General features: G+C 42.9%; 1 protein-coding gene across 18 annotated transcripts in view; it reads left to right on the top strand.

Annotated features, from left to right (window-relative positions):
* Positions 1 to 25,522, top strand: part of LOC119660510 (phosphatidylinositol-binding clathrin assembly protein LAP) — a 134,170-nt gene that overhangs the window by 52,437 nt on the left and 56,211 nt on the right. For all 18 annotated transcript variants that reach the window (XM_038069110.1, XM_038069113.1, XM_038069114.1 and 15 more), the window contains exons 2-3: positions 21,265 to 21,407; positions 21,476 to 21,551. In XM_038069110.1, the coding sequence (XP_037925038.1) occupies positions 21,265 to 21,407; positions 21,476 to 21,551 (219 nt within the window). The remainder of the gene's footprint in view (positions 1 to 21,264; positions 21,408 to 21,475; positions 21,552 to 25,522) is intronic.

The raw sequence follows: 25,522 nt of genomic DNA, 5'->3' as shown, positions 1-25,522 counted from the left end.
TCCAGTAATACTTAGGCAACCAAGTCTCTGAATCTGCGTTAGCAGCTTGCTGCTGTTAGCAAGGTTCAGTCTTGGCCGCGAGACGATGCATGCATACATCCAAATGGGTTTTATTATGGATGTCTACATCCAGTATATCCGTTTTGGTGAAAGTCTCTAGGTCTTACCTATCGCATTTCTACAGCATCAGAGCAATCTGCAGGATTTCTGATATTGTTCCTGGATATGGTGCTTCCACGTTAACTTGGAGTCGAAATATACTCATAATTACTTGACTGTTTGTGCCAGTTGGATTTCCGCCCCTGCTAAGGTGTGTAGCGTATAGCTGCCCTACCTGACGTTCCTAATGAACATAACTAGTCCAGTCTTCCTAGCGTTTACCGTGAGTCCATTGCGGAAGCACCAACTGTGGATTTCATGCAGAATTGCATTTAAGCGGTCACCTACTGTGACTTGCCGGTAATTATTACGGCTAGGTCTTAGCTTTTTGCGTCTGTGTAGGTGGGTTTCCCTGGTATGGGAATGAATAACACCTTCACATCACGCCATTTAATTGGAATATAAGCGTGTGCTAGGCATGCGCGATATATACTCCGAATATGTAGACCCAGGGCATCCATTTCCTTCATTACTAGCGCAGGAATGATGCCATCCGGACCTCCAGACTTGTACCTATGAAACAAGTTAAATGCCCATTTTACTCGCTCCAGTGATACTACTTTGCATGCCAGATTTCAGTCTCCCGGTTGAGGGCTGTATGCACCTGTTGGCCCCGAATCCTGGAAAGTCCACTTGAAGTAAATGGTTTGCCATTTTTTCATCGCTTTCTGTCTACCTCATGTTCTGTAAACGTAAATAACCCAGTTTCTGGCTACTTTCTTTAACCAGAATCCGCTTCAGCTTTGAGGTCGCCTCACGAGAGTTAGTCTCTTCGCAAACACGTCTCCATGATGATCGTTTAGTTGATTTTATGCTCTTCTTTAGAGCTTTCTGTGCTTCTTTATAGCGATTCCAGCTAGCGACTGAATCACACTTCAGAGCACGATTGAGGAGCATCCTTGTCGTTCTCCTCTGCTTTGCCAAATCCGAGTTCCACCATGGTGTTTTACCCTTTTTTGGCATCTTGAGTGGCCAGCTTTCTTCGAAAGCTTCTCTCATGCTAGTTGTGATCATCTGAGTTGTCTTCTCAATTCCAGCAATGGATTACATGCGCTTCCCAGGGATCGTGACTCGTGCGCTCAATTTTATTTCATACATCCAATCTGTCTTCCGCGGATTCCGAAATGGAGTGGGTGGAGGTGGCATGGATCCCCATTACGAAATCAATGCGCCTGTAATCCGAGAGTGTGATATCATTTGATACTCTCCACTCTCCGATCAGAGCCGCGATGTCAGGAGATACCACTGTGATGTCGATGACCTCTCGCCTGACCACGTTGAAGATAGTGGGTTCATTACCCAAATTAAGGATCTGCAAATCGGTTCCTACTAGATACTCTAGTAGTCTCGATCCTCTTGCATTGATGTTGGAACTTCCCCCGTATATGTGGCGAGTGTTGACATCACATCCTGTTATTATTCCCATGTCTCTACTTTTGGCATATTGGATAGCTCTGATGAATGGGAACGTCTTCTGCGTCAGAGGGAAAATATACAGAGCACCATAGTATCCCTTTATCTCATCATCATCATCAACGGCGCAACAACCGGTATCCGGTCTAGGCCTGCCTTAATAAGGAACTCCAGACATCCCGGTTTTGCGCCGAGGTCCACCAATTCGATATCCCTAAAAGCTGTCTGGCGTCCTGACCCACGCCATCGCTCCATCTTAGGCAGGGTCTGCCTCGTCTTCTTTTTCTACCATAGATATTGCCCTTATAGACTTTCCGGGTGGGATCATCCTCATCCATACGGATTAAGTGACCCGCCCACCGTAACCTATTGAGCCGGATTTTATCCACAACCGGACGGTCATGGTATCGCTCATAGATTTCGTCATTGTGTAGGTTACGGAATCGTCCATCCTCATGTAGGAGGCCAAAAATTCTTCGGAGGATTCTTTTCTCGAACGCGGCCAAGAGTTCGCAATTTTTCTTGCTAAGAACCCAAGTTTCCGAGGAATACATGAGGACTGGCAAGATCATAGTCTTGTACAGTAAGAGCTTTGACCCTATGGTGAGACGTTTCGAGCGGAACAGTCTTTGTAAGCTGAAATAGGCTCTGTTGGCTGACAACAACCGTGCGCGGATTTCATCATCGTAGTTGTTATCGGTTGTGATTTTCGACCCTAGATAGGAGAAATTGTCAACGGTCTCAAAGTTGTATTCTCCTATCCTTATTCTTCTTCGTGTTTGTGTTTGACCAGTGCGGTTTGATGTTGTTGGTTGATTCGTCTTCGGTGCTGACGTTGCCACCATATATTTTGTCTTGCCTTCATTGATGTGCAGCCCAAGATATCGCGCCAGTTGCCGCCTGCTCGATTTGGATGAAGGCAGTTTGTACGTCTCGGGTGGTTCTTCCCATGATGTCGATATCGTCAGCATAGGCCAGTAGTTGGGTGGACTTGAAGAGGATCGTACCTCTTGCATTTACCTCAGCAGCACGGATCACTTTCTCGAGGGTCAGGTTAAAGAGGACGCATGATAGGGCATCCCCTTGTCGTAGACCGTTGTTGATGTCGAATGGTCTTGAGAGTGATCCTGCTGCTTTTATCTGGCCTCGCACATTGGTCAGGGTCAGCCTAGTCAGTCTTATTAATAATCCCTTTATCTCCCTGTTGACTTTTTATGGTTAGCTTAGCAGATGTGGTGTCGCCATCACATAGGTCGTTAACGAAATTAGCCTGGAAGTCTTTTGAGACTACTATGCAGGAACGGGGTGGATCGCTTCCAGTGGCATACAATAGGTCAGCATGTTGGATGTTTAGACCCCTGAATACCACACCAACAACCCACGGTTCTTGTATGCGGTATATAAATGTCTTGCGACTGATATGTGCAGTCGCTGCTTTACAATGCTGCAAATTTATTTGGGAAATACGGCACCCCATCTACGCTTCAGATAAAGATGCCGAGGGCTGCACGTCCTCTTCAATGGCTTTGGAAGCCTACACTTGTAACGTGACGGTCCCTAGCCGGCAGCCCGATTTTTCCCGAACTTTCTTAACATCATCGGGTTCGGGAACGCCGATATTGAGAAAACAGTATGGAAAGTGAAAGTGTCAATGGATCGGTTAAATCTTAAAAAAATGAAGATTTTCGTTAAGTGGCTCTGTTATGCGATGCCACCCTTCTCCTCGAGTTGAAAATCTACTGTACGAGAAATTTTGATAGTTGTAAAGGCACTTATTTAGTCGTAAACTGCCAGCATTGGCGCTATATGTCTCAGTGTTGGGCTCACAGCAACAATTCAGTGCAGCTTAATTGCTGAGAGGGTTGACAATTTAACCTTTAGCTTATGCTTGCTAAAATGCACTATCTAATGATAACAAAGAAAAAATTTCTCAACTTGAATCAGGCAGATCTCGTCATTTGCATCCAACTTTGTTTAAAATTTTCAGTTATTCACTCAAGGTTGTCTGCTCTAGTTATCACTTCACCGTTGCCAAACGACATTGGCAATCAAATTTAAATTGAACAGTTCAGAGGTTACAGATAAAATGAAAAGTAAAGAAGTGTCTTGATTGAGTGGAAGCTACGCATCTTTTCATGTTGGTCATACGAAAAATTATAAGATTTTCAAGCCCAACCAAAAATTAATTTAAGGTATTAATTGATGGTTTCCAGATTCTAATTGTTTGGATGCTGCTGAGGTTTCCTCAACTCATTGCCCCCTGAGTTTTTTATGCACAGAAAGTAATTTTTATTACCAATTACGTATTAAGTTATGAATCGTGTCATGTTTTTCTACTGAGTAAAGAATATCTTTTTATTTCTCTAAGCCTCAATAAAACGGCATGATGCCATGACTTTCCATTTCACTTTATTTATGAATGGATTTCCTCACGATGGCTTTGGAGTGGAATTCCAAAACCGCAATTATGACAGTCCATGTAAGAGGTTCTGCAGATACGTACATAGACGTGTACTTGGTAAAGATGTTGTATCTGATGTGCTAATTTGCTGATGGAGCTGTGCTAAGCCGGCGATAATATGATTATTAAAAACGCGACCATTGGGTTTAAATGTTAATTAAATACAACGATTGTGCATAATGCACCTGGGGGGATATAAATTCATCGTGTAATGCTGCTGCTGTTAATTTGAAACGAGTTTTATCCATTGTACACCTGCATGTGTTGAATAATCCCAATGTAGCGGGTATGTTGAATTGATATAAGTTACTTATGAAATTGATTATGTTGCAAATAAATGTTTATCCGTATTATTAAAAAAGATATCGATGAATCAGTATATTATACTTCATTGCTGTAGTATCTGTGTTGAACTTTTGAATCCCTGGTTGCATTTTAAATGGTCGATTTTGAGGTAAGAGGGGATTGCAATTTTGTTAATGGCACATTGGCGAATTAATTCATTGCAATGATTGAACGGGTAAAATTGATATTATCATTCATCAATAACGATTTGATCCCGTACTGCAAGACATGGTAAGATAATTAGCAATTGTTGACTCTTACTTTGCCTTCTTCGGCGATATGTATGGTGGGCTACGCGCGTTTTATGCGAAAACAGTTGATGTAGATTTTTCGACTTATAGATTAGCTTTTGACTTCACAAAATTAGCGTTTTTCAGGGCCCAAATTTTGATGGTACAAAATGCTGACTTTTGATTTCGAAAAATGTCGACAAAATATTATATGAAATAACAAAATATGTAAGGTTCAACTGCTACTTTGGCAACGAGCTAATGTAAATAACTAACATCGTACTGGTGCACGAAACTGTCCTTAACAATTGGAAATTATTCCAGATAAAAGTGACCCTGAAAGCCACCACTACTTGTGACTTCTTACAGACCTCTCGCCATGGGGGGGGGACTTTTTGGAAAGCTGTTTCTACAACGTTTGGGGAAAAATATAGGACTCTTTCGCCACTTTTCCAGATACATCATTACCTAGGATCAAAGAAGTGGTATTGACCCCGACCAAGGTTACAAAGTAGATATACCTAGACGAGCCGATCCCGCTATCGAATAGGATGAGGGCTAAAGAAGAAGATGAAAGAAGACATAGACATGCCAAAAAATGGGGTAGGGTTTGTTAGCCTAGCCATGGCAATCTGTAATCTTATTACAAGCTTTAACCAGGGTAGAAATGTTATGGGAAATTGGGCATTGTAACAAATGAATCAAAAAATAAGAATCGTCTGACAAGATAATCTCTGCTAGGGGCTAATGTATTCTGAGTACATACTATGTACTTAGGTGCTGGCGGATCTTTACGGCTCTTTGTCCCGAATCAATCCAGATCGTCTTTTCGGCAACTTTCACTTTTCATAGCCATTATGGCAGCTTTACGCTTCCGAGGAACGCTTTTAACCTGATGACTCCTGGATGATGCCATAAACACCTTCGATGTTAAGAAAATAAAACACTGCAAATATTTGATAAACTTTCAAAACCCTGAGTACACAGATTATTGTTTCAAAAAATGGTTTCTTTGTTTTTTTTTTGTGGCTTTCCAAAGATTTTTTGAAAGTTAAAACGATTTACTGTCAGATGTTCATGGGGTCTACGGCAGTTGAATCCAGTTATTAATGAACGGAGTGCCCGAAATTTCGGCAGCTTTTCATTTTATTGTGACTTATTTTTTGAGGGTCCTTCTTCTTTTTCTTTAGCCTTTGTCCCGTTCACAAGCGGGGTCGGCTCGCTGTGATTGGTTATGCCATTTTGTCTATCAAAGGCCTGATTTCAATGCGGTCGCGAGGCTTTTAAATCATCATCCAGCATATCAAGCCACCGTTGTTTCGCCGGAGTTCTTGACAAACCCGGCTATTTCGAATTCTCAAGAGAGACTTACTTTCAATTTAACCAGGTTTTGTTTTATTGATTTTTACATTAAAAAAATACGGTAATTACATTATTTTGATCATAGTTCAGTTATTATTTACCGCACTGACTTCTATAATACTTCATTTTAAACTTCTATCATACCTCATTTTAAAGATCTTCTTAAGTACTTTGCAAGAGCTCCAGATCAATTTTTACTAGAAGTTACTGGTTTTGCGTTATTTGACTTTGAAACACAAAAATAAAAAGATTCATTCTTTTTATTGTTAAATATCCTTTCTTTCTGCTCAATATCATATCTACATAAAACGTATAGTTTTCGAGTTATTCACGAAAAATCGTTTAAAAACAAGCTTTTTTTCGATGAAAAAACGATGCGTTTGATGGCGTTGATGACATGGATAACTGGAAAACTGTTGCTTTTAACCGATTTCTGCGGTTATTTTGAAAAAAATCCAACCCCAGAGAGGGGGTGCAACAAACCCCGGGGAGGAGGCCCATATAGGCACTATATAACTTTTGTTTCTTCTTCATCCTCTACTACTACTTTGGAGGTTGCACCCGATTTTCAGTTTTAATGATTGAATAATGAAGAATTCATTGAGCCTCAGTGGTGGGTTTCAGTTCTTCACTTTCCAAAGCTCAGATGCGGTGTCTTCAGGTCCTGTTGTTTTCCTCGATTTTATTCGTTTTATTGCTCCCTCGACGTCAATGGCACTGACAGGTGGAATGACTGCAAATGTTGGCAATGCTGGTGGATCTGCTTAAAATATTCTCGCCATCTATTCGTTTTGGCTCGCTGGTAGGTAAGCAAAGTACTGTTTTTGTCATTAACGCAACAGAAATGTCTAATCACCTGCGTGCGTTGGTGACCTCGAGGATTATATAGACCGCTTCGTCGATTGTGTTTTTGGTTTGGTTCCCTTATATTCGTAATGGTTGGTAATCACGTAAGCGAGATTATTTCTTCTTTCTTCTCACGAAATCGCTACCATTTAATGCGAGCCGGGCCAGAGATTCCCTCACGCTGTGCGCGATTCGCCAGTCGACAGACAATGGCCGATATGGAGGTGCGATGATCCCCTAGGGAACGGTTTGAAGCCAGTGGTGGTGGTAAAATGTTGATATCTTATGAGAAATGTAGGAAGATGAGACAATCGTTTGATGAATCATGTATTGACAATTCCAATGTCATGAGTGTCGGCAAAATCGACTATATGCTTGCCACCATCCACCTCGACATCATTGACCCTTTGCGAGACTCGCAAGGATACAAGTATTGCTTCACAATGATCAACAGGTTTACGCGGAGGCCTGAAGCAATACCTCTGACTGACATTACGGCACAATAATGTGCAGGGGCCCTCTGTTGAGAATGAATCCCGCGGTTTGGTGAGCCAGGCGAAATAATCACGGACTAGGGAATGCAGTTTGAGTCTACTTTTTTCTTGGCAAGCTCCTGGGTTTCAAACGTCATAGAACCATCCGCAGTCCAATGAGATGCTGGAACGTTGGTACCGGACACTAAAGGCCGCCTTAATGGCTCGCGACAATCTGTTGTCGTCGCAGTCCTTGCTTTTCGACCTCCTCGGCCTTCGCACAGCCCGAGCGACACTCCTTCAAGCTCGACGTTCGGGGTGGGCCCAAATGGGTTTCTTTTCCAGGCCGAAAGTCTTTGGCGAACCGCGGGATGCTCCAAAAAAGCGACTGTGGAGCGTCAGGTTCGCCTGGTGACACCATTGGCGGGATCACGTCCCGGGTTGCTCCGCTGAACTCGTGCGGTGGAAGCAGAGTGATGTGGTGGGACATCGGATAGGTGATAACACCTCCCCTGATGCACTGAACTGCCGCCGACAGGCCTGGGGGTCTGGCATAAGGCCGGCGCGTTGCACTTCCACTTCTTTCTGGCTTTCTTGAGTTGCTTTTTCCAAAAATCAACGTATCGCTGGCTAGCAGAAATGGTGGTTCCTTATCGATTTCACCGTAAACGATAGTAAACCGATTCTAATAACTAATAACACTCCAATTGCTGCTCTGGTCCGGGTATGGTGGAAATTGTACCCTCGTTTGCTAAAGCATCCGAGATTTCATTTTCCTCTATACTACAATCACCAGGTACCCAGAGTAGTTCAATCGTATCGAATTTAAAAACAGAGTTCAATTGGTTTCTATATTCCCGAACGATTTTTGAAGGATTGCTCAACGCCTTCAATGCACCTTGACTATCACTACAGATTTCGATTCGCCTGCCCTTCAACAGCTCGTCAATCATCCAGATTGCCGCCTTTAAAATCGCCTGAAAGGCCCAGGGGACAGGGCAGAGGTGAGGCAGCGTCTGATGAGTTGTCTCTGCCCTGGACGAAACCGTCAGTCAGCTTTTTCGTTTGTTTTTGAAAACTTGGGACTACAAAAGAGGAAGTAAGTTGCTTCCCAAGTAGTCCGGTCCGTCATCAAGTGGGTGCGGACTCAGGACTCCCAGCATCCTATGAGAGCTCGTTTCATCTTAACCTCTACATGTTTGTTCCGAAGGAGCTTCTTGTCTCGAATATTTGTCAAATATTCCACTTCTACGGAATGTTGAAGAGAAAGGAAGGTAAAACTTCCTCCTTTTTGTAAATAATACCATGATGGTTTCATTTGGATTTACTGAAAGTTTACATACCAACTATCAATCAAATAAATGGCACGTTTCGAGATCTCGACTAACAACTAGCACAGGCACTCTAAGCTTGGTCGTGTATTTGCGGTTCGCATAGTAGTGAGTCGATCAACATACTCCACAGAAGGGACAATAGCACACCACTTTGAGGGCAGCTTTTCGTCGCTTCTCTTGTGAGATAGCGATCAACACTCACTTCAGCACACATCGAATTCTGCGTTAGCATAGCATAGATCCACTTAATTAAAGTTTAATAACACCATGCTCTCTGGCAGCACACTCCCTCACTGTCCACTAACACCCCCATCGTGCACTCGCCTTTTAGAGTTGCATTCTCTATCTTTCAAACCAAAGAGTGAAAAGCAAAGTCACAAGCATGTTGGTTTTCATTTAGTGGATTCGACCTTAGCGCCCTCTCGTGAATGTGACACTCAAACAGTCTCTCCCGATATTTCAGCGAAAATGATGTGAAATTAATTTGTTTGAAGTTCTTTTAATTTGAATAGTCGTCTTTGTCCGGCTTAGGTATGAAGCCTACCTTAACCTTCTGCTAAGAGGAAGGCACGTACCCCAAAGCAAAACAGCCTTGAAAAATATTTCTTAGGAATTGCTCTAAGTGCTCTCTCTAGATCTTTCATCGAAGAGATCCTAGTCCTCTTTACTGATCCAGTAGCATAGATTTTATCAAAACGAGCCCATGGCCCTTGCACCAGTTCTTCCATTTTGCCAGCATTGCTGCTAGTAGATAAGAAGGGGCTTTGTCACGCTGCAGGTTAAGTTGACTAACCTTTATGTTTGTAGTCTGCTGTGTGAATTTCACCGGGGTTACCAGCTTATCTTCACCTTCCACCGAAAGTTTCGCTTTGTTGCGTCCGATTTCTTTAATTATCGCCACACTTGGTGGTGTAGCAATGCCCATGTGCTCATTACCAAGAAACTTCGCCTTTCGTAGTGCCTTCCATTGTTGACGGCTGGGAGCCCTTTCAAGTGCATGGTGCCCGGGCTGCATGGATCTGTTTCCATATATCAGAATTAGACGAGTTGCGTCCACATCATCAATTTCCCTTTCTTCTGGTAGAGGTAGAGGAGAAAGTTCTGACAGTAAGGTATTATTCTGCCGCTGAAATTTCATTTTGACGAGCCTTCCTCTCGCGTTTGTTTGTTGGCTGTAGTCAGGTTTCCAGTTCCTTTCATTAAGGGCGTTGCTGTACTATTCTTTCTGATTCATGGGGGAATATGAGTCTGGTGGGGCCTCCAAAATTCGGGCCTCGGCTCATTTTGGGGACTGTTAATACCATTGTCAGATGAAATAAGGGAGGTATTGAAATGTTTTTATCATCCTGTTTTTTGTACTCGCTCTGCAGAATATTCTAATTTTCAAATTTTGAACTTTTGTAGAGATTTCTTTCCATCTGCGAGGGACTATCCTCAATAGCTGAGGTTTTAACTGACACCTTGTTGTTCCCGCTGAAAAAAAAATAGATTTTCGTTAATTTCAGCCAGTCTGCGTTTATTATACATATAATTTTCCAGATGAATTCTGTTCACGTGGGAGGAATGATCAATGATTTTGGCGAAGTCATTATATAAATTGTAAGTTTACACCAAATAAATTGGTGGTAAATAAAAATAAGCTCTTGATCTCTTCATCTTCTCAATTTCAAATCAGTAGCAAGATACTGTTTGCATAATTCCTCCCACAATTAAGTGAAATTTTATAAACGTTCGAATCTCCTTGCAATTGCGGTCAGAATAATAAAATGCTTCAAATGAAATTGAAAGTCGTAAAATCAAATCTATGCGAGTCTGTTGAGTGTTACTTTATATTGGTGATAAAAATAATGGAATCTCATTCTTTCAGAAGGCGTAATTCAACTGAAACGCGAAAACAGCTCTGTGGTACGCCCTTCGTTTCACAAGCAGTAGATTCGCTTTTATCCTCACGGGAATAAATCATTATATCTATTACATATGGAGCTCATTTGAATATTGTTTCAACCATGTGGAAGCTGCAGAAAGTGATATCCATATGTATTGTATTTATATTTAATTCTACTCCAATCCGCGTAAAATTTTCCGTTTATTGGCGGTATTACTAAGCGAAATGTATTACTCATTTTTACGCCAATACTTGGTATAATATTTTCAGGCACTCATTAACGTCCCACAGTAAATGAAATGTATATTTTATCAAGTAATTCCCCTGTTACGGTATTTATGATGCCACATTAGGTCCTTTCAATGGTACGTGAAAGTTGGGTCGTTTCCCAAAACTTATCCGGACAAGCAAAGTTTCTAGTATATATTTTCATGGAAAATCGATAGAGCAGTTATGCTCTTGTGTGGTTGCGTGATTCTGTTGAATTCACAATGCTCGCTGGGGAGTTTTCAACTTTCAATTTTTTCGTTTGGAAAAGTTGGTGTAAACCTTATGGGGCTTTTACACAGAGTTAGTAGTGCTGTGGACCTCGTGTGTAACATAAAAAGAAAATAAGAGATGGAATTGAAAACCTCTATTTGTTCGAATTTCATTGTATGGAGCATCCGCTGCAGTTTATGTTACTCTTCCCACTATGATAAACAAGGTTCTAAAATTGGGCGTACTTGTTTTTCCGGCAAATGCTTTGATTTATCTAAACTAAGAAAAAGAAAAGTAGATTTCTTTTTTCTAGATTAATTTCCCTTTAATGCGAAATTCATTTTTTCGACAATACATTGCAATCAGTTTCGCTATCGTCATATTACTGGAAAATCCAGTAACTCTTAACTGTTGCTATGAGGGATTCAAAGATTGTATTAAGGTGGGAGAAGATGGAGGAAAGTTCGATTTCTTATGTATGTAAAGAAGCTAAAAGGATAATTTATTGCAATTGTAAGCTAGGTATGTACTTTAGGAGCTACTTTGATTTCAGCTTTTAGGATGATTTGGTGGTCTACATTTTGGATGATGATTTAATCCGACTCGTTCGGATCAGATGGCATTAAGCCATTATTGCTTAAAAGATGCGGTCCTTCTTTGATTAGGCTGCTATACGCGCATTTTAATTTATCATATACAAAGGAAAACAGAGAGAGGCTCAGCAATACTCTTAACAGGATTTCCCGGGATGCCCCACTTCTCCTTAGATAACTGGCCTGTCCGTCGCCCAAGTTGTTTGTCCGAAATAGTATCAAAAGGTTTGAAGCTTTTGAGTAACAGTGGGGGTCACTTCCTAGGTGCTACTCCCATATAGTACAACAGGAAGAACATTAGCACAGAATAGTTCTAATTTGATCTTGGTGTTGAGACCTGCATTTCCAGGTTTTGGGCAATGCAGCGAAATTGGATCTAGTACTGTTCACGCATCGAACAACATTCAGTTTGATGCCACCGTCGGAAGAAACAACGCTTCCTAGATATACAAATTGATCAACGTCTTCGACATCTTGTCCCTTATTGCAGTGAGTCCTTGAGGGTTTTACGTGAGCACCTGTCTGGACGACTTATTCCCACGGTCTTCTTAAGACACGGATTGATTTTGTGACCACAATCAGAGCCCCGCTGTGACAAGCAACAACGGTACCAGTCTATACCAAGTGCATGGCTTAGCATTCATACTGGTGGATGCAAGACCTGCCTAAATCTCTACCGAACTAAGGAGTACGGCACACGTGTCGAAACGCAACACCACGCCGAGGCCCGAAGATCTCTTGTCGCTTGAACATAACCAACAACCCCCATGAAACTCCCACTAGGAGGCCAACCGCAAATAACCGAGCTGTACTCACATACAACAGGAGTTCACTCGAAGTATGAGAGTCCAGGGGCTATCTCGGTTTCCATGGTACCAGTATACCCCTGGTGAGGTTTCGTGACCGATTTGCCACTTCAGATGAGTCCCCGTGCAGACTCGGGTCTGTTCGCCCTGATTAAGCCTTTGAAGCATTCGCCTACTGCATCATGGCCGGCAAGCCAAAGTGAGTACATCTCCCGGTGCCACCACTATGGAGGTTCTCCTCGGCCACTTGGTTTTGGTTTGGCCGACAGGGTTGCCGCTCCGTTTTCCTCACCGCCACCTCTGAGCACCTGTCCCTTAGGGCAGATAGGAGGAGTGCGATGGCTGCCCGTCAGACTGAGATCTTCGGCTCTCTAAGATTCTACTTCGATGTAGCACTTGACATTTTACGCCATCAAATGTCACACTTCTAAATGCTGTTCCTGTGTAGAGCACACCAGATACACTCTCTGTTTACAAGGCCGAAAGTCTTCTCGAGATCACCTTAGACCAGATATATCCAAGATCTAACTTCCGCGCACTGTTCCAATATGGTTCGTATGGTGCTGATGTGATCAATACAGGAGGATCCAGAATGGAAACCAGCTTGCTCACCGTCGATCAATCTTTCGAGATGTTCCTTGATGCGTTCTAGGATTACTTTAATACCTCATCTTTGCAACGGCAGGGAGCTCCAACACAGATGCCATTTTTAAGGCTTTGTTTGTAAAGCAAAATCTTATTAGGATCAATTAAATACCTGTCTGCCTGTCTGTCACATGCACTTTTCTCAGAATCGGCTATGCCGATTGATACGAAATTTTAGTGAGAAGTTGGGAACTGTGTGTAAGATGGATGTAAAATTTGTTTTCACCGAATATAGTCATGTCGAGTATTAAAGAAAAGGTCGCGATTACTACTTTTCGAAACCGGTCTTGTTTTGAAATTTGTTAGAAAGGCGGTGAGTGCTGGGGATTAAATGTGATAATTTCCTCAACGGACACATTCTCAGAAACTACCCAACCGAAAAATCTAAAAAAAATCTATACGGTCTCTAGACCTCAAAATACTCTTCATATCGATATCTACTAAAATTAAGTTAATAATAGAATATTACAATTTTTTGGGGAAAATTAACTAGAAAGCCCTTTAAATTTATCCTACAGCGTGTGTATGTGGTGGGGGAGAAGCTACAGCGTCTGAGCACTCAGGCAGTGTTGGTTCATTGTACTCGCCACCCCCGTCTAACGGAATATTCCGGATTCGTTAACGTATGACAGGATTTCCGTTAGTAGATGTAAAACTACCCGTCGCAACTGGAGAACATCGGCACCAAAGATTTGATGCCTGATGCGTCCATAGGCGGGGCATTCACATAGGAAATGCTCCGTGGATTCCGCTTCCTCATTACAGGAGGGGCACGTATCATCCTGAGTAATTCTGAACATATACCCAGCTAGTGAATTATGGCCTGTCAGAATGCCCACAATATACCTGCAAGTCCTCCTGCTTTTCGACAGGATAAGTTTTGCGGTACGCATGTTAAGTTCTGGCAGGAAAGGTTTGGTATGTCGAGCAGAACTTAGGCTCTGCCACTTGTCATTGTGGGAAGCCTATTCCCAGCTTGTTAAAACAGACTAAGCCATTGCTACTGATACTCCAATTGCTGGCTCTGGTCCCGGCATAGGGGAGATTGATCCCTCTTTTGCGAACGCATCCGAGATTTCATTTTCCTCTACACCTACACCCTACACCACCTCTACACCATTGATACAAAGAATCATAGTGTAAGTAGGCAGAGGCAACTATATCGTTTCTGCTCTTACCATTAACCTGGTATTGTAAGTTGGCTGCAACAAGGTCCTGGGAACAGAATTGTCTCAGCATGGTTGCCTCTAACAATTTTGACATCAGAACACATGCGCTCGGCCCCGACGACCTTTCATCGAAGAAGATCCTAGTCCCGTTGACTGATCCAATACCCCAGGTTATGCTAAAACGAATCCAGCTGTTGAACTAGGAATATATAGGGAGAGTCCTCCAACTTTGCCAGCTTTGCCACCAATAGTTAGGAAGAAGCTTTGGCATGCTGCAGGTTGATTCGACTAACTCTTATGCTTGTACTCATAAGTGCAGTCAATATGAAAACCGCTGCTAATTGAAAAGTCTACTGCGTTTAGTGTAGATCTCACCGGGATTACCAGCTTGTCTTCATTTTCCACCGAAAGTTCCGCCTTCTTGCGTTAGATTTCTCTGGATATCGCCACACTTGGTGGTGTAGCAACATCCATGTCCTTATTCCCAAGAAACTTTGCTTTCTTTTGCCGTGCCTTCCGTTGTCGTCGACTAGAAGCCCTCCCAGGTTCACGGTGTTCGGGCTGCATGGATCTGTTTCCACATACCGGTGTTAGACCAGTTGCGTCCACATTACCAGCTTCCCTTTCTTCCGGTTTTTCCGGGTACAGGCGGAAGAGAAGGGTCTGACAGGCGAACCTGTAGCTCTCCTATGCGGCTGAAGTTTCATTCTGCCTCCCCCGTATTTTAGAAGAGTTAGGCAACAGTGTCACCGACCGGTCGGCCGTAGTCAGATTTCCAGTTTCTTTCTTTAAGGGAGTTGCTGTACTATCCTTTTTGGCTGACCGTGCCGTAGACACCGGATGTAGGTTTTCCACTGAAGTGAAGAGCCTGGCTTCGACAGATTTCTCCGGGGGGAACATGAATTAGCTGAAGCCTCCAAAATCCGTTCCTTGGTCACGACTTGATTCCTCAACGACTGTCTACCATTTGGAGAGTTATGATCCTTTGTTTCCATCTTCATGTGTTTTTGGACACTCTTAGTGTAGCAGCTCCACCACCAAGACAAGGTGGTGTCCGAGGGGGTGTAAGGTAGAACTTCACTGGATGTTATACGTTCGAGAAGAGTCTGAAGGGTTTTTCCCAAATCCTACTGGACCATTGAAAGATTTGCAACCACCTGTAAGTTCTTTCGTGATACGGTGTACGCCTTTGAATTCATTGCTAATTGCTTGCTTGTTTCAATTCCTTACGTTTATTGTCCCACTTTCACTATTCCGAACCAGTTCATATGGAAGTCGGTGATCAGCTTCTTTAATTGCTCATTATCATGAAAGTGGAGTCGACCGCTAGCGTCCTTGATCGGATCGCCGAAAGATTTATGATCATCTGCAAGTTGTTTTGTGATGTGGTATACGGTAGCGACATCGTGCCTTGTTGAGTTGAATAAATGTTTATGTTATCACTTGCCTTCAGCAAATACTAAGCCGAGAAGAGGGTTCTGGAGCCGGAGTCTACCTCTCGAATAAAAACGAGAAGTGGGCTTTTCCTTTGGGACAATATGCAACGGTTTTTCAAGCCGAAGTTTATGCGATCCTAAGGGTGGCAAACTGGGTGATTGACGAGCGGTTGAAGCGCAGGCGCATCGCAATCTGCAGTGACAGTCAAGCTGCACTGAGGGTATTGAGCAGTCCTTTGATCACCTCGAAAATCGTTCAGGAATGCAGAAACCGTTTGAACTCTATGTCTAGATTCAATACGGTGGAACTACTCTGGGTACCTGGTCACTGTGGCATAGAGGGAAATGAAATCTCGGATGCTTTAGCGAAAGAGGGGTCAATCTCCCCTATGCCGGGACCGGAGCCAGCAATTGGGGTATCAGTAGCATTGGCTAAATCTGTTTTCAAAAACTGGGAACAAGTTTCCCATAATGACAGGTGGCAGAGCCTAAATGCTGCTCGACACACCAAACTTTTCCTGCCAGAACCCAACATACGTACCGCAAAGTTTATCCTGTCGAAAAGCAGGAGGACTTGCAGGTATATTGTGGACATTCTGACAGGCCATAATTCACTAGCTGGGCATATGTTCAGAATAGGAATTACCGAAGATGATACGTGTCCCTCCTGTAATGAGGAAGCGGAATCCACGGAGCATTTCCTATGTGAATGCCCCGCCTATGGACGCATCAGGCATCAGATCTTTGGTGCCGATGTTCTCCAATTACGACGGGTAGCATCACATCCACTAACGGAAATCCTACGATACGTTAATGAATCCGGAATATTCCGTTAGACGGGGGACGCGAGTACAATGGGCCAACACGGCCTGAGTGCTCGGAAGCTGTAGCTTCTCCCCACCATACACACACACACACAAGCCGAACTTCCCGAGGTTTACCATGGGATCCGAGCGTAAAAATCTTTCTGGTTTTGTACAAAAAAAGACAACTTCTATATTTATTGCTGATTGCGATGTAATCAAGGCCACCAAGACCGTGTTTCTCTATCTTAATTCCAAGCAAGGTGTTATCAGATTCCAAGTGGCATTCAGAGCACCCATCCGGGATTTTAATCTCACCGTCAGGAAATCTTGCCTGGACTGCATTGAGTTTTTTATAGAAAGTCTTCTTCTCCTCTATGTCGCAGATCTCCGTTCCTACGTAACACTGTACTATTGAGATGTTCCTCATTCTTGAGCGAGGATTAAAATTCTGTTTGTTGTTGTTCCTAGGGCATGAGGTCAACCGATTCATGCTTACTTTCGGCAGATTTTTCAGAGGACAATAATGCAGTATTGCAAGTGAGAGAGGAGCCCTTCCCAGAGCTCCACCATCTTATTTTGTTTCGTAATGTACCGCATGGAAAAGAGATAAATAGAGTATAGTTGGAGTTATTCCACTATGCTAAATCCTACCTGACCTCTCTTGGTGACAGGTCCCGTGACATTCTGACAAGAAAATGCATATAATGCCGTTACAAACATAATGATCGCATTGAGTCGCAAGCTTTGGAGAAATGCTAGGGCGTCCACATCAGTCGCCGCGGGAGCACGGGCCCCGGTCCTATCGAGAAATGGGCAAAAGTTCTTGACGCATAGACGACGTCAGGACGTAAGCAAGTTAGTCCGAACAAAACGAACAAAACAAATACCTGTCTGCACTCTAAATGTTGATACCCTAAAAGGAAAGACCGAGGAACTCGCAAGAGCCCTTCGGAAAAGGTGCATTGATATTTGCGCTCTGCAAGAAACCCGATGGTTTGGTGCCAAAAGCTGCGACATTGAACGCGAACGCGGTAAAAATAGCTATAATTATTTTGGTAGCCCACACATTCAATATGGTGTTGGCATTGCCCTTTCAGAGGGTTTTCGTGATCCCATTAAAGAAGTCGAACGATTTGATAATCGGCTGATGAGCCTCATCATTGTATCAGCTGATCGCACTATTCACTTCTTCACCGCGTACGCACCACAGACAGGTCGACCTGATGCCTGATTCTGGCAACTGCCAGATGAAAAGACTTGTCACGTGCCTGCTGACGACTATATTATCATTGCCGGCGACCTTAATTGTCATGTGGGTGAAAAGGCAGACGGTAACAGGTGCCATGGGGGAAAGCAGTTCGGAGCGCGCAATGAGGGTGGCGAGCGTATAATCGATTTTGCGTGGACACCCACGATCTTGTACTTATGAATACCTGGTTCATCAAACAATTGTCTCATCTTCCTACATTTTACAGTGTAAATGCAAATGCAAATCGACTATATACTCATTTTACCACTGTCACTAATTGCAAAGTTGTTCTCTATGAGACTATCGCGCCTCAACATCGGCCATTGATTGCCGACCTACCAATTAAGCCACCGATAAAACAGTGTGAGGAACGTACTGGCCCGCGGCGCATTAAATGGTGACGATTTGGTGAGGAAAGAAGAAACGATCTCAGTCACACGATTACCGACCATTACGAATGTGGAAGAATCATGGAACCAAATGAAAGGTACGATCTACAAAGCGGCCTCTGCAAACCCTCGGGGTCACCTAGCCAGATAAGCGGTACATCAACCAAAATATTTGGCTTTGGAATGATGATATAAAAATAAAGGTCCGTGAAAAGAAACGCCTCTACCACAAATTTCTCGACAACAAAACGCTCGCTAATTGGAAAATTTATAAGAATGCCAACCGGGAAGCAAAGAAAGCAATTGCCTTCGCCCGAGCGAACCATTTCAAAAATCTTTACGATAAACTGGACACTCGGGATGGCAAGAGAGATCTGTATCGACTTGATAAAGGCCGTAAGGAACGTACACAGGATATAGAAAGCTTCTGTTGCGTTAATGACAAGAACGGTACTTTGGTTACCAACCGTCGAACCGCAACGAGCAGATTTCAACTGAAGAATTTGCTCATCCTCCACTTTCACAATCATTGCCGCCATTTGGAGCAGTTCCACCAGTCAGCGCAACTGAAGTCGAGGAGGCAATAAAACAGATGAAATCGGGGAAAGCAACAGGACCTGACGACATCGCATCTGAGCTCTCGAAAGCAAAGAGCTGGGACCCAACACTGTGGCTCAGTGAATTCTTTAATCGGATTATTCAGGAAGGAAGAACATTATCTGACGCAAGAAAGTACCACCGTTCCAATATGGAAAATGAAAGGCAGTCCAGCCCCCTTTACATTACATTTCTGGATTTAGAGAAACCGTTTAACCGTGTGCCACACGAACTCATCTGCTATGCTTTACGACAACACTTAGTACCAGAAGAACTCGTGCACTGGGTTCAATTGCTCTACCACGCTCCGAAAAGTTCGAAGTATGGCGGGTGTATCAAAACCGCTTCATGCCTCTGCTGGTGTTCATCAAGGAAGCGCCCTCTCACCACTCCTCTTTGTTCTTGTTAAGGACCCCGTCACATGGGATATCCAACGTCCAGCGCCATACACACTGCTTTATGCAGATGATGTTTTCCTAGCATCTGATAGCAAAAAGATCTTGAGCAATTTGTCCAAAAATGGAATGATCGCCTCATGCATCATGGTCTCAGATTGAATCTAAACAAAACTGAATTTTTGGACGACCTATCCCTATGAAACAGGCACAATCACCGTCAGCGGCAGTGATCTGCCCAGAACTGAGCGATTTAAATACCTCGGGGTCAACGCTATCAGCCAATCGAGAACTGTGTTATGAAATTGCATCACGCATTAACGCAATCTGGATGAAGTGGCGTTCCACAACTGGTGTTCTTTGTGATCGACGTACGAACGTCTCAAATTTAAAATTTACCGCAATGTCGTCCGTCCTGTCCCTCTCTATGGTTCTGAGTGTTGGCCAACTGTGAAAGACAATGAACGACGTCTTGCGGTAATGGGGACGAACATGTCACGTTGGGCTAGTGGCGTGACACGGTTTGATCACATCCAAAATGAGAATATCCGTGATCGTTATGGGGTTGCATCGATCGTGGAAAAATTGCGAGAAAAGCGTTTTCGATGGTATGGTCACGCAATTCGTGCTAACGAGAATTCACTTGCCAAGATTAGTCTGAACATCGAAGTCGATGGTAAACGACCAAAAGGCAGGCTGGAACAACGGTGACTTGATACGATAGATGGGGATTTAAAAGCCTCGATATTGCACCCAGATCAGGCATTCAGTAGAGCCAAATGGCGAAACCGATCATGACGAGCCGACCCCGCTTGTGATCGGAACAAAGGCTGAAGAAAAAGAAGAAGTGTTCAGCATGGACCGCTGAAATCCTCTGAAATTGGAGCTAACTTGCATTCTCGGAAGCCGCGATACTGTCGACTAAAGCAACCATGCCTACGGCGGTAAATGTATCAAACTCCCTCTAGCAAAGAAAGCCGGTTAGTCTAGACTACTTTAATCTGGAGCCCAGAAGCAGGTTTTATCTTTTCAAATCTATTCGATTACTATTTAGGTATGACTCACATAAACACTTGTTCAAGAGAGTTCATTAGCTAGAAGCAATGACCACTAAGAAACCATGCTTTTTAGGCATTACTTGCAACTTTTGCTTGTAAATAAACTCCAAGAACACACTCAACACTTTCACACCTCGCATTTCTAAAAATAAGTGCAGAACATTCCTAGGGGGAAAATATCGTCAGATTGCACCCCAATCATCTTCAATTTAAATATACCTCGACGCCAATTCAATGTCTGCGATTGATTCGATTTGATTGTTGGTAGTTGATATGATTCTGCACTTGAGCCATTACAGACTGTTGTGGAATGAAGTGTCCTCTCAGAGAGGACAGAGCGAAACATATATTGAATTCAGGCCGTGTCTAGCATGCAAATAGAGGATTTCGTGTCTCTTTGAGGTCAAGTTCGAAATGCTTACCCCAAATGAAGTAAGTGTGATCTTGGACGAATTCGCTCAGCATTACGATGAATGGCATCATTTTCTAAGAAGCGTAATAATTAATTAGGCAATTGCTTCTCTTTAGTAATTTTTGAGTAATGTTATCACTCATTATTGCTAATTCGCTTTTAATGGTAAATGTCATACCGCTCTCTGCAGATTCATCAGGAATTAGTATGAAAAATGTGGCACTGTTAGGTTGCCTTGGAGACAAATGTTGGTTCGGTGAACTAAGTCTTCACGAATATGATGGAAGTTTTCTAGTATTATTCCCAATCATCTCTCAAGCCTCCAGGGAAAATACATCTTCCAAGATGAGAGGTAGCGGTAATGGAGCTGTTCAAATTCACACTCGAGGTTTTGAAAGGTCAGTGGACCATACAAGTTAGTGTGTTTGACAGACCCTCTTTCATGGAAGTGAACATCCGGACGTAAATATTAGCTTTTAATTAGGTCTAAATCCATTTGGCCCCGAATTTCGGCCATGCAATCTTACCACTCTATTACCAGTTTATTTTCTTAGTGAGCTGTGTACAGCTGCTTCTATCGACTCTCAAACATTTTTCCGGCCACCCACCCTGCACTTGGGGTATAAATGGGTCTCATAATTTTTAATATTGTTATCTCTATTTTCGTTTCCAATAGGCGAGAATAAATTTATTTATTGATTTTTCTTTTTATTCGTTTCAGATCTCGTTCACTGTACAAATGAACCAAATGTATCGATTCCACACTTGGCCAATTTACTTATTGAAAGATCACAGAACACAAATTGGGTGGTAGTTTATAAGGCTCTTATCACAGTCCATCACTTGCTTGCGTATGGAAATGAGGTGAGTTGAAACAATTATGGTTGCGTGATTTGATATTCAAATTTGAATATTTAATTTTTGTATTTCAGAGATTCATGCAATACTTAGCTTCTAGTAATTCTACATTTAATTTAAGTAATTTTTTGGATAAGGGAGGAGTACAAGGTAAGAAATAATGTAGTTGTTTTAAATACTTTGAATTTTACTGCGAGTATTTTTATTATATTTCAAGTTATTCATAAATTGTAATATACAGATTAAATCAAATGGCATTTAATTTAATGATGGAACTATCAGAGTAAAATGTGCACCGTAGTTTGACGATAAAGTCGTAGACCCTCTCCGTCCCTAGTTGGATATATATTTTCACTCTCGGCAGGACTTTCGAGAAATATGTCACTGGTTTTCACTCCTCCTTTTTTGAGCGATGAACTCAGCCGAAAAGAAAAGATTGCTCACCTCTCTTTGAGAAAATATTTGCCAACAACGATCCCGCATTTCTTCGTCTGGTCTAGAAAACAGATTGTAGTATGTTGAATATTGCTGGGTGTGATTTTTTCAAGTACACACTGGACGTTCTTAGATTATGTGAGTTAAGGTGGTGGAGTCTGCGAAGGATTGCCATCCCTCTTGCGGCACTGGATTACTGAACAACTCTGGCAAGACTGCCGGTAACAAGCGTATACCGGTGTTGAATCTGCATCTGCATCCGCAAGGTGAGCCTTGATGTCCTGGGGCCTGGGACAGAATATTAGCTGCGAAATTTCAGTCCAGAATGAGGAACATCTCAATAGAGCAGTGCTATGTACCAACAAAGCTTTCCTATAAAGAGGAGAAAGTGGTTTTTTATGACCAACTAGATGCGGTTTGTGGGCCTATCTCTTCGGCCGTGTCGTCTTTGTCGAAACATTGTTTGAACAGTGAGCTTGCCACAAGGTCAATTTAACAATTGACCGGAAATGTATATTTAATCAGATCGGCCACATCACGATAAGCAGTAGATTCAGTAGTTTTCTGGTGCATATGTGCTACAGGAGGGGTGCTGACATTGATCTCGAAATCATCATTTGATGCTCGACTACCATCGCTCGCAGGAATGGAAGGTGTCGATCCCCTAAACCCAAAACGGCCCGTTTTCGTGATCCGGCTGTTAAACATTAGCAAAATCATTTCATCCATCAATGCACTCAAGTGATGCAAAGCCGTTGGGCTTGGCGATCTCCCCGCATAACTATTTCTTCCAGCCTGTGTAAATTCGGCAAGGCTACTTCCACTTATCCGTAAATCCTGGGAATCCTCGATTTTTCAGAGAGTGGAAGAAGAAAATGATCATTAAAATTTCCTGGAAGTATTCCCATATTGAATGCAACGATTGGATGGCTGTCGCAAAGCTAATAGAGTAAAAAATCCTGCAACGCATCAAACAACACCTCGAAAGCTCGATCGATAGAGAGCAGGCTTCTTTCCTCTTGGGATTCTTCTATACCGACTACAGCAAAATCCATTATGAAACGGTTTCCGACATTTCTATTCCCACTTCATCTGTTCTTAATTTACTTCGAAAAGGCGTGTATATCTGGAATTCTCTGCTGACTATTATATGAGCGATATATGACGCAGCAAAGTGTATCGAAGTAAAATCTAAAGTAATTTAAAGTGGAAAGTTGGGTCCGCTTGGGCTGCATTCTGTCGCCGTTGCTGTTCCTTTTCGTTTCCGGTTACGCCCTTTATGCTAACTTGCTAAAAGGACGTGGAGGACTTCAATGGACCGTTGATCAATTTGCACATGGAAGAAGCCTTGTCGCTGCTGATTATGGCACTGAACTTGATATTACTTGATTAACTAATATCGCTGAATGACCTTTTCTATTTTTTCCAAAATTTGGAAATATAGATACCTCAACACCAACATCGTGGAAAATGATCTGCCGATCTGATGAGCTGCCGAGAATGGCCTATGAGTGAATTGGATATTTGGGCGCTAATGGCAACCATATATAAAAACCAAAAAATGAATTACCGGTAGAACGTTCCGTAACTGAAGTATCACGATTCGCAACCTTTGAAATATCTTTGGAAATCTTCTCCCAAACCACGCGACCTTTTTATGGTTTTGTGTCCGTCACACGCATTTCTCTCGGAGACGATTGTAACGATTGATACCAAATTCGGTAAAAAGGTTGGAACTGTGAACATTCACGCGTACAGTGAATTACATAATTTTACATCGAATTTAAGGGGGGGGGATACATGCCACAGGGGACTGCACATTTTTTTTCAACAAATATAGTCATGTAGGGCATCAAATAAAAGGTCTCGATGAGTACTTTCCGAAGGCCCTATTAGTTTTGACATTTGTTGAAAATGTGGGGAGTGCGGGGATCGAAAGTGATTATTTCTTTCACGGACCCATTGTCAGAAACTATGCAACCGAAAAATCTGAAAAAATCAAGAGGCTGCCACTGTAAGTTGCGTAGGCTCCGAAATACCCCTCATACCGATACCTGTTCAAATGAAGTTAATAACAGTATATATATCTAGTTTTTAGTAATTGGCTGCAAAACTCCCCTTAAGTTCATTCTAACACCACGAAATGCAGTATTGTAGGCTACCAAGTTTGGTGGAAATCGACAACAAAGTTATAATAGGTCAGAGTTGTCGCTCCTTTGCAATTTCAAGACTGTCAGTGTAAACCAAAAGTGGATACTCTCACATAATATATGCATATATTATGTGCTACGTATTATTGTGGCGAATGGACACTAAAATGTCCTTATATAAGAGATACACAAAACCTTTCACACCTGAAGCGTCCAGCTTCCTGTTTCCCGACTTGTTTTGCTTTGTTTTGTGATATACGAGTTTTCAAGTCGTCTTTATCATCATCAAATCTTCCGCTGAAGTTCGCCGCACTAAACTTCCTAGGTCTTTTAAGACAAATCCGAAATATCATCAATTACTTTTTCTCAATTTTTTTCAAATGATTTTAGGAATGTTTTTGCTTCAACCCATCATTACAAGATTTGGGGTTGGTAGGTAGGTGTCAGTGGCCGCTCCGAGGAGCTACTGTGATAAGTGCAATGGGACAGAGTCAATTCGGTTCAGATTTTCAGTCAGTTCGTAACATTCACAAATAATAGTTACCTCTCTCACCCTGCAACTAGAGATCTCCTTGAGGTCTTTAAAGAATGGTTTACCGAGTGTCTGTAGCCTGGCTCTAGCTAGAGCCGAGTAATCGCAAAGGAAGTACCATCGGTTTTCTGTCTCCTCTCCACAGCTTTGTCCATAAGAATTGTAGGGTATGTCGAGTCTGGTGGCATGGTCCCCTAAAGGGCGGCGCCCCGTGCAGATCGGCATAATCATGTACGCATTTGCATTGCGTCTGACACAAGGGCTTTTTCGATCGAGTCTTGTTATCCTCCTTGACCTGCTGCAGGTAATGAGCCTTCACCATCTGAAATTAGCGGCTGCTAAGTAGTGTGTGTCCGAATAGCTCAGTGGTTAGAGCACTGGGTTATCATACGGAAGGCCGCGGTTCAAATCTCGCTGGTGGCAGTGGGATTTGTATCGTGACGACGTCGGATATCAGTCGACTCAGTTGTGAATGAGTACCTGAGTCAAATCAGGGTAATAATCTCGGGCGAGCGCAATGCTGACCACATTGCCTCCTACAGTGTACTGTTACGGTCTTGAATGAAGTGCTCTAACACACTTCAAGGCCCTGATTCAATATGGATTGTTGCGCCAACGATTATTATTATTATTATAAGTAGTGTGAATAGATCCCCACTTCCTGGCAGTCGCCAGTAGACACAAGCTGTGCCCGCTGGAGGACTGCCTAATCGCTAATTTCCCTCTATGATCGGAAACCAAGAGGATGGTGGCTTTGAGCGTGCTAGTCAGATCGTCCAGTGCGTCCTTGTATTGCCCCAACAGCCTGGAGGTTGTCGCTACTGAGTGCAAAACCAGGGTCAAAATGATTTTGTTACGCATAGGGCTCGCATCATAAACGAACCATCGATAGGCTTTCACTATCGCCAGTACTTTCGACTGGAATACACTGACGAATCCTTTGAGACTATAAGACTCGGCTACACTGTGTGTATCCGTTTTGATTGGATTTATGTCGGCTTCGT

This window comes from Hermetia illucens, chromosome 6 (assembly GCF_905115235.1).
Source record: "Hermetia illucens chromosome 6, iHerIll2.2.curated.20191125, whole genome shotgun sequence".
Taxonomy (NCBI): Eukaryota; Metazoa; Arthropoda; class Insecta; order Diptera; family Stratiomyidae; genus Hermetia; species Hermetia illucens.
This window is presented reverse-complemented; position numbering and strand designations above follow the sequence as displayed.